This window comes from Acanthisitta chloris, unplaced genomic scaffold (genome assembly GCF_000695815.1).
Source record: "Acanthisitta chloris isolate BGI_N310 unplaced genomic scaffold, ASM69581v1 scaffold43420, whole genome shotgun sequence".
Taxonomy (NCBI): domain Eukaryota; kingdom Metazoa; phylum Chordata; class Aves; order Passeriformes; family Acanthisittidae; genus Acanthisitta; species Acanthisitta chloris.
This window is the reverse complement of record NW_008651875.1, coordinates 353-10,195: the sequence shown is the minus strand read 5'-3', so window position 1 is coordinate 10,195 and position 9,843 is coordinate 353. Positions and strand designations below refer to the sequence as shown.

General features: G+C 36.4%; 1 protein-coding gene across 1 annotated transcript; it reads left to right on the top strand.

Moving 5' to 3' along the window:
- Positions 1-225: 225 nt before the first annotated feature.
- On the top strand, positions 226-8,571 carry LOC103802390 (jouberin-like; the record flags this gene model as incomplete). Its single annotated transcript, XM_009074861.1, has 4 exons — positions 226-351; positions 1,203-1,324; positions 7,257-7,867; positions 8,414-8,571. Coding segments are annotated over exons 1-4 (901 nt in total), but the record flags the coding sequence as incomplete, so codon positions are not given.
- Positions 8,572-9,843: the final 1,272 nt, after the last annotated feature.

Here is a 9,843-nt window from a genome sequence, read left to right as displayed (position 1 = left end):
TATTGCCCAGAAATATATAGCTGTTGAAACTGCTGTAGTGTTGGTTGTTATTTACTCACAAATAACAAGTGTCAGATAGATGCTGAAAATCCTGAGCTGAGATTTGATGGCAGAAAACTTCTAATAATTTAGACGAATAGGGAAATACTTGTTTCTAGACTAAAACACCTGTATTCATCCTTAATTAAGGATGACTTAATTAAGTAATTAATTTTTAATTGTTAGCTTCAAGTCTGTGGACCAGAGGTGTTAACAAAAGTTATTAATTACTTTAAACAGAATGGTGAATTCTGAGGAAGGAGCAGCTGGTGTGTTGAGCCCCTTCTGACTGAGGACTGAAAATGCCAGCAGGTAGGAATACCTTGTGTTTCATTTCCAGTATGCATTTTATAGTTAGAACTAAGTGCAAATGATAGAAGTTCCTTCTGTCTATACATCTTTAATGCTGCATTGTCTCCATTTTGAGTGCACGTTTATAGCTGATTTTCCAAGTGTTGCTATTGTTTTATTTTAAATTTTGGGGCTTTTGTAAAAATTTTAGTAACAGTGGCAAATATGCTGTAGCTCAGGATTCAACAGCTGTTTTCAGTGGTGTGCCAGATTGCAGATTTTAATTCTTTAGCTACAAATTAAGCGTTACCTGAGGGGAGCTAGAACACCTACTCCTCCAAGGGCTGAAATGCTGCTGATGGCAGTGTCATGATTTATGGAAAGGCCGAGTGCCTGCTCCTGCCTCTTAGAGATCTGTCTCAGGGTGGTGCTTCTCTGGATTCCAGACTCAGTAAGAAGCTAGAGCTGCTGCTACTACTGGAAGACAGTGTCACCTCTGTTCAGAAATAGGGAGGGCAATAATCTGTCCTCTGCTTTGGCTAGCCCAAGTTTTGTGCTGATCCTGATGTTGTGCCCTTTAAAATGTGCTTTCTTCAGGAAATAGAGTAGATGGTGCCGACTTCAGCAACAAATAATAGACTAGTGTTTGTGCAAGTTTGCTAAATAGGTATGTTTGTATGTTTCTATGGTTTGTATGTTTGTATGGTTTATGTTGTCAGTGGAAATTCTTAACCAAATACTAAGTGAATTTATTGGTAAACTTTCCCTGGTAAACACTTCTTGTCCTTTGCAGTTTTCAAGCATGATTGTGCACTTCTTTAGCAGCAATGATCATTGAGATAGTGAATCATACTCTAGATTTCTTTTTGCAGTTGAAAGTGAAGCAAAGGCAAAAACCAAAGTCCGCTTTGAGGAAATCTTCAGACATCATGCTGCCCTAACAGACACAAAGAAATCAAAGAAAAAGAAGTTTGATTCTCAGGAGAGTATCATGGTGAGTTACAACACATGCACATGCAAGCTTTGTTTGGTTGCCTCCCTTAGTGGACAAAAGATCAGGAAAATGTATTGTAGAAAAGAGATGTAAGCATTAAAAAAGAATAAGGTATGTTTCTGCACATATCACTCGTTTTTGCTGTGGCTTTTATTTGTTGTTTGTGTACCAGCAATGCATCCTTGTAATTTGGATGTATGTCAGAATTGTATAGACTATAATACTAGTCAAAGGAAAGTGGCACATGTGGGCATGTACTCATTTAATGTCCACCACTACTTTTTTTTTTTTCCATTCCCATTTTTCATAAAATTTTTAAGACTTTCAAATTCATTACTGACTTTACTGGGAGTTACTGAGATGTTTGAGAACTTGTAGAATCATGGCTGTAAGAATATTTAGTTTTGAGAGTACTGCATCTTTGTAATAAAGGTATGTCTGCCTAATGCAACTGTGAATTGGGAACTGATGAGAAATTATAATAATATTACAGTTAATAATTAACTTTATTCCATTTTCTACTGTTTTTTCCCTTCAATTTGATCTCATTAAACAGCATATTTCTGCATGTGTTGAGCTTTGTGTCTGAGAGGTCCTGTGTTCACATGTCTGCTTGGGAAGTACAGATGTATGAAGTTGTTTCTTAAAAGATTTTGACCTTAGCTTGTGCCTTGCAGATTAGGAATGATTCTGTCACCCTGACTTTATGATTAGATGACATTTTTATTTGTGGCATATCTGTCATTAAAAGAGCCTCAGAAGTTCCTCTTGAGTTATGGTTCACATTTTAGGCTTTTTCCTGAACAGGAGAATAAATGTTTAATATGAGTCCTATATACTTGATTATTGACAAAGGAATGCTATTGTAGATAATATCAGAATGTTACGTGTATTTATTCTATATATTAAGTATATTCAGAATAGTTATATTAAACTTAGTATTGCTATGCTGTAAGATAATTGTCTTTAGATTGACAGTTTGAAGTGTGTGGATTTATTTTTTTCATTTTGCATTCCTCAAAGTTTATGGTATTTAGTCAATAGTCTTTACAGAGAATCGAGGTCTAAATATAGCATAGGGAGTTAGAGGATGGGTTTTTTTCCTTTTTTTTCTGGCATATGTATAAATACAAGACTAAATTCTTCCTCAGGTTTACTTTCTTATGAAATGTGAATTTTTAAATCTGTAATTTACAAGTATTTTTTAGCATATAATTGCATGTTCATATGCAATTGCATGTTACTCATAAATATTTTAAGTTTACTTTGGTTTTAAAATTGGTTTACATTCCAGAAGTCTCTGATGAAAACACTAGTATTTTGGCTGCATTTAAAATCACAATGACTTGAATCAAAAGTCAGTGGTATACAAGCAAATTAAGAAGCACTCTTAGGATCAGTGTGGAAGCTTAACTTTATAGCTTTGAAGCTACAGTTTTTTGCCACTCAAAGCACTTTAAGAGCTTGAGGAGAGCATGTATTGAAACCTATTACTGTCCATTTTGAATATTTCCTTAAACTGTGGCAAAGTTGCAAGAACTCGGGTTGGTATTTTCCGTGCTGATTGCATTCAAGTTGGCATTTCTGTAAAAGCCTCAGCAAATAAGCAATCATTTCTCTGTAAGAAGTAAATGTGTGTGGGAGGGGAAGAGGAGGTAGATGGAGGAGGTTGGCTGGTTTGGTTCTATTTTTCTGCACTTTATATAATTTAACTGTATAGAGTTTCACTTATCTTAAAATAATAATGTGAAATTTGTCAGTGATGATTGGCTTTGTGTCATGCACTTGCCATAAATGGCCACCCAGGTTTGATCAGAAACAGGTCGTGGTTGAGAGCATTTTTCCACTGGAAATGTTCCAGTCTGCTTCTTTCCTTTGTCTTTAGCCTCATAAAACCTCATCTCTCATAATCCACTGTTTCTTTGAAATCTAAGTTCTGGAGCTGCAGGAGGTTGCTGTGGTTTTAAATGACAGAAGTGAGAATAAGGAGATTGCTTGAATGCTCTCCATTGCCTGGAGACCCTGCATGGAGAGAAGGGAAGCAGCTTGGCTGGAAGAGGAAAGGCTGATGGGCAGTATGACTTTGAAATCACAGCTGATAGGAATGAGGGCCTTGTAATGGAGATGGAAATAGATATCAACTGTGGCCAGTGAAAGGTCTGCTTTGCTGTTCAATAGCCAGAGGGGCAGTGGGTGTGAAACTTAAAGGCATGGCTGAAGAAACAGGCAATTGAGACACAGGCAGAAAATGCATTTGCTAGTATCCCTTCTAGAGCAAAGAGTCACCATACTTAGTTTTTACCAGTTGTTCCTCCTATTGCAACTTGTTAGAATGAGGCAAGCCTCGGACCAGGCGACGTCCAGACTATTTTGCCCAGGTACATTAATCTGTCTAAAGTCAGCATGAAAATGATTGGATTTATTTGGTGCAATCTAAATTTTGTGCTCCAAAAGAGGATGTTTAATTCTAAAAATGTCAGTGAAATTTTCTACCAGATGAAAAACAAGATCCCTTTATGGAGATAAAAAATTATTCCCTAGACTGCAGTCTGGTCAGATTACAATACTGGTATGGGCATGCATTGATAACTAAGGTTTTGTATTCAAGGCAGGATGGCAACAGATTTATCGATTTGAAACTTTTTATTTTACTTCCTACCTCACTAAATCTGTTCCTTCTCTTTCTTTGTAAAGCCCTAAACGATAGGTTGGAGTCTGGAGTTTCATGAGGGTACAAATAATAGGCTTGAAAATTCTTGTATTCTTTTGAGTAAGGTAGATTTTTTTATAGGTTGCTTCTGACTAATTCAGTACTTTAGCTTCTGTCTCAGATGTAATACACAACCTGTGGAGCTTTGAGGTTGTAGAATTTTCCCAGGTGCTGTTTCATAGGCTTCTTTTTTATTTTCCTGTAGGCTGATGGACACTGAATAATTGTTGTGATTTCCACTGGGTTTTAGGCCTTCGTTTCTTGTATGTAAAATAGGAGAACTGCTAACAGTTGACTAGATCATTGACCTACACATATTCTCAATGGTTTTTGTTAGAATTTGGTGAAACTTTTCCAAACCCACCTTAACTGCAAATTAAAGTTCTTCTAGCTTTGAGTGCGTAAATGTTATAGTCTTCTATAAGCAATGGCAATAAAATTGGTTCCCTGGTGTATTAACATTTTCTGAAACATCCCAGCCAACAAATCAGCATCACAAGTCCATTCATTACCAATTCAGTAGATGCTCTTTTACAACCAGTACATATTAGCACTTAGCAGCTATATGGGTACGTGCAGTGGGCTGGCAATGTCCATCCCTAATTTTTCAAGGTGTGCCTGTATTATTGGAAGAAGTTCAGGTGCCTCTGTAAATCTGGTTACCCGAGTTTCCAGATACCCATGACAAAATCACTTGATGTGTTGCCAACTTCCACTCATGCGTATTTGAGAAACCTTTCTGAAAAGGTGTAAGATTATGAGGCGTTGTCCCTGCTGTCAGCTCTGGAACATGAATGGCAGGTGACATGACCTGGGGTTGGCTCATTGTGGTATGAGCCTCGAGTGTTAGCCCACCTGTGTGCGTCTTGGATGGCACCCATCTCTCACTCCTATCAGGCTGGTAGTGCAAGTGAGTCTGTTTTCAGGGAAGAGTGTTACCTCTGCCCTGGTGTTGTAATGTGGTCATGGAGCTGTTTTGAAAAGAAAGCCACCTGGTTTGTCCCATGCTTTACGCTAGGAAGGTCAGATTCAGGTCAGCAACCCTCTGGAGTTACTCCAAAGACAGGCCTGTCCTCTGAGCTGCTTTTCCAGCCTAACTGCTTTCTCTAGGTCAGTTCAGGTGTGTTTCTGTATTGACAATTGCTCTTAGTTGATACCTCTCAGTCCTGTGTTTTAGACAGAGAATCTATACCTGCCTCTGCCCGAGTCGTAATCTGATGGTTTTTATAAACATCTTGGCTTTTACTTTATTGTTTTGTGGCTCCTTTGCACCTTTTCCCTCCGTTTAATTACATTATGTATTTACAGCATGAGGAAAAAAGTGGCCTAAATTAAAATCATACAGACTATGTATCTGAGAAATTTGTGTTTGCTATGCTGGAGCAGCTTTGTGCTGCCTGCAGTATTCATGAATGTTCATGAAACTTGCTGTAGTTTGAGATTGCAGGTTTTTTCCATTATAAGGATATTCTGTGGGTTTTTTTTCTATGAGTAAATCTGCAGTAATTAAGCATGCCTACTATTTGTGACATATATTTCTGTATGTATATTTTGTTCCTTCTCTCTGTAAAAAAAGACATCGGGATGCTGGAGTGTATCCAGAGAAGGGCAGTGACACTGGTGAAGGGTCTAGAGCACATGTTTTATGGGGAGCAGCTGAGGGTGCTAGGTTTGTTTAGCCTGGAGAAAAGGAGGCTCAGGGGGGACCTTACTGGTCTCTACAACTAGTTGAAAGGAGGTTGTAGCAGCGTGGGGGTCAGTCTCTGCTCCTAGGTAACAAGCAATATGACTAGAGGAAATGGCCTGAAGTGGCACCAACAGAGGTTTAGATTAGATATTAGGAAAAACTTCTTCACTGAAAGAGTGGTCAGGTGTTGGAACAGGCTGCCCAGGGAAGTGGTGAAGTCACCATCCCTGGAAGTGTTCAAAAGGGGTGTGGATGTGGTACTTGGTGATATGTTTTAGTGATGAACACAGCAGTGCACAGCACTTATCACACATGTTGCCCCTTTTTGCAAATATCTGAGGCAAACATGATTCTATAACTGGGAGAAGGATCCCAGCTAGAAGGGGACGATGTCTGTGTTTATTGAGGAAGAGAGTTTTGGCAAATTAAAGATTGTATGCAGATACATATATTTTCTCTGAACATTTTATTTTTAATTTGCTCTCCTTTGTGTTTTAAAGTTCTTTCTGATCCTTCATGTAGAGACTCTAGAGAGTTTTCTGTAAGACAACAGACTAAATGAACCTCAGTGACTTCATAGAAGTTCCATCAAGGAACAGAGATCTGTGTGTCGACCTCCTTATAGAATTAGACCTTAGTTACTTGCTGTGTTCTTTGGTATTATCATAGAATCATAGTTTGGATTGAAAGGGACCTCTGAAGGTAATCTAGTCCACATGCCCTGATCAGGAACATCTTCAACTAGATCAGGTTGCTCATAGCTCCATCCAACATGACCTGACCTTGAACATACCCAGGGAAGCAGAGAGGACGCATCATAACCTTTAGTAACCAGGAATAGAAACTTGAAGGAGGAAGGAAGGTTTACAATGTGTTTTCTATAAAACCACCAAAAATTAGCAGGAGTGCACAGGCAAACACATTAGCTGAAATTTATCTTCGCTATTTTTACTAGACTGCTGTCTAGATTAACTCTCTGTCCTTCTGCTAAGAGTATTGTGGGGGGGTTTGATTTGACTTTCTGTTGCTTTGTTTGGGGTGTTTAGACATTTTAATGGAATGTTTTTCAGTTTTAACCTTTAATGTAATTTTATTGTTAATTTTTGACAAGCAACTTTGAGTAAAAGAGACTACAAACAACTGAGCCTGAAGTCTGTCTCTAATTTGCATTTTTGATGGCCGAAATTTGATTTTGTGCTTCATGTACTCCTCAAGTATTCCATAGTGTAAAGCATTGGCATCTGTTTATGGAGTAGACTTGTTGGTTTCTTTTTTTACTGGATAGGCATAAATGTAATTAAAAAACTTAATGAAACATTGAGGATGAAGTACCCTGGCACAAAATGGTTTTTTTCAGCGTGAATTTTCTTTTTCTTTTCAATCTGTCACTTGTTAAATTTAAACAAGAAAATAACTAGATCTTTGATTCCGTTTTGCTTTGTGTAATGCTGCTAAAGGAAAGGCATGAGGTGCTATGTTTATCCTTAGAACATGATTTTTAGTACAAATATGTTTTTTGTTCTTTTCATTTATAGCTTGATACCTTTAGAAATAATATTGATCTATCTAAGGAAAGTGTGAATGACGAAGCAATTATAAACAACACATATAATCCTGAAGAAGAGAGTCCCCGATTTACAAAAAATAAATTGAGAGAGAAAGCCTCAATTGCAGAAAAAATAAACAATGATATTGTTAGTGGAGAGAAGAACAAGCAACCAAAGTCAAACAGAAAGAAAAAGAAACCACTGTTACAAGAGCAATTTAATGAGGAGGAAGAATTATATGAAGCTAAATTGGGGAGTTTTGAAAAAAAGACTAATGATTTTCCAAAGAAGAAAACAAAAAGTAAATCACAAACAGATGTACCTCATCAAGAAAGTGATAGAAAGATTAAAAATTCCTTGACTGAAGTGAGAAATGTAACTGAATTAGAAGAGGAAGAACAGCTCATTCAAGCCTATCAGCTGCATGTGGCTGAGGATGAGGCAAATGCAATTAAAAACAAAATTAGAAAGAAACTTAAAGAACAGATGTCTGAAGCTGCCTCTACTGTTCAAAGCCAGCAAGTCGCATTGAACAATGAAGTGGGCAAAAAGAAGAAAAAGAAGAAAGAAATAGCAGTTTTAAGTGAAGCTGAAACAAGGTACCATAATAAACTGTGCACTGTGTGTCTGTGAATCTTAAGCAAAATGTTTCATTTTGTTTTAAGTTAGGCAGAAGGTTCATATTTTCCAAGAGATTAATTGGATGATTCTATTATGAAAAAAATATTACCAAATAATTTTTTAAAATGCTGTCAAGATTAATATTTAGTTCACAGGTTCAACTTTTTTTTTTTTTAATGTCCTGCATTGCTATTTGATGTTTGTTTTCTGTGGAACTCACTCTTAAGTAACAGAAGATAATTTTGTGCATGTTTTTTTTTAAAGTGATGAGTGATGGCCCTGATCCAGCAGAAGAGTATTAGCTTAGCTCTACTTTTGTGAATGGCTCTGCAGTTATCTGGAAACTAGTGGGAAATGAAGGGGGGAGAGCAGTGAAAAAGGCATTACATTAACATGGGGGAGAGATGTTGCATTTTCAAGATGCACAGATTATGAGTTGCAGAATTTCAAGAGAATTAATAATGGTAATGGTATCCATGTAAGCACTAGACTGTGACTGCTGACAATAATGCATTACATTGCAGTGCAATGTCCCTCTCTGAGCTGCAGCATCATCCTGCAGAAGATGACAATGAAAATCAGTCAGTTGAAACACTGTTTACATCAGAAGCACAGAAACTGGAGGAAAGAATGGCTAAACAAAAATCTAAAGCAAAGAAGGTTAAAAAGAAAACCAGAAAAGGTCTGCCAACAAAATGTTACAATAGTGTACTACTTTGCAGCTTTATCCAAGTCTCTTATCTTTTTTATTTTGTGTATGTGCTGCTGTGGAAATACTTGTTCATAGTGGTAGCACAGAAGTGATTGAGCTGTTGAAGTTACTTATGTTTTTTTAGTTACTTAATTTTAGTTTTGTTCTTCCAATTCTGAGGCTTATTTGCAAGGAGGTTTACTTGATGTATCAATTTAAAATCTTGACAATTCATTTATTATAAATAATTTTGAGTGGAGAAATAGTTATTTAACTGTTTTTTGAACATAATATAGTACGTATCTCACCTTTACAATGTATTTTTTTAAATTATAATTGTCTTTTTGTTATTTTATCATTTCTATTTACTTTATGCTGTAAATGGTGTATTGCCACTGTTTTAACCTGATGCTCAGTTTAAATATGAGGAATACTGTTTCATGCAATGCAGAGTAAAACTGGATAATTTTTCCTCAAATATTGTGGAGGCCAAGTTAAGAAATTAGTTTTTAAAAATTGAAATTACTGATATTAATGAGGTTGTAGGTATCTTGATATCTATCAAGTATGGTGGTGTCACTGCAATTTTTTAATGAGGAAGTTCTGCACTGTTTGGTAAATTCAGGGAAAATATCCATGGAGAAAGCATCAGTTTCTGCTTGCCTTTTTTTAAAAAATTGCTTTCCTTAAGATAAACTGAACAAAATGTACTGCAGGCTGTAGTCTAGAGCAGGCTCTTGAACTGTGTGAATTTTAAGTCACTGTGGCGCTCTAGAAGAACCGATGGCAATCAAGAGGAAGACCTCTGATTTTTTAAATTGTTCGTTAATAGGAATATATTATATTAATATATATTCATGAACATGTATATGTTCATACGTGTCTGATAATTTTATTTTAACCCCTTATATAAAGAACACTTTAAATATTACTACCTTGTTATTCTTTGCTAAGACAATACTGAGCATTTTTGACTCGAACCGATGGCAATCAAGAGGAAGACCTCTGATTTTTTAAATTGTTCGTTAATAGGAATATATTATATTAATATATATTCATGAACATGTATATGTTCATACGTGTCTGATAATTTTATTTTAACCCCTTATATAAAGAACACTTTAAATATTACTACCTTGTTATTCTTTGCTAAGACAATACTGAGCATTTTTGACTCCTTTAGAGGTTACCCCTCCAGTGTAGTGACATTTTATTTACTTTGTTCCTATTTCTAGAAGAAACCACAGAATTTGCTGCAGAAAA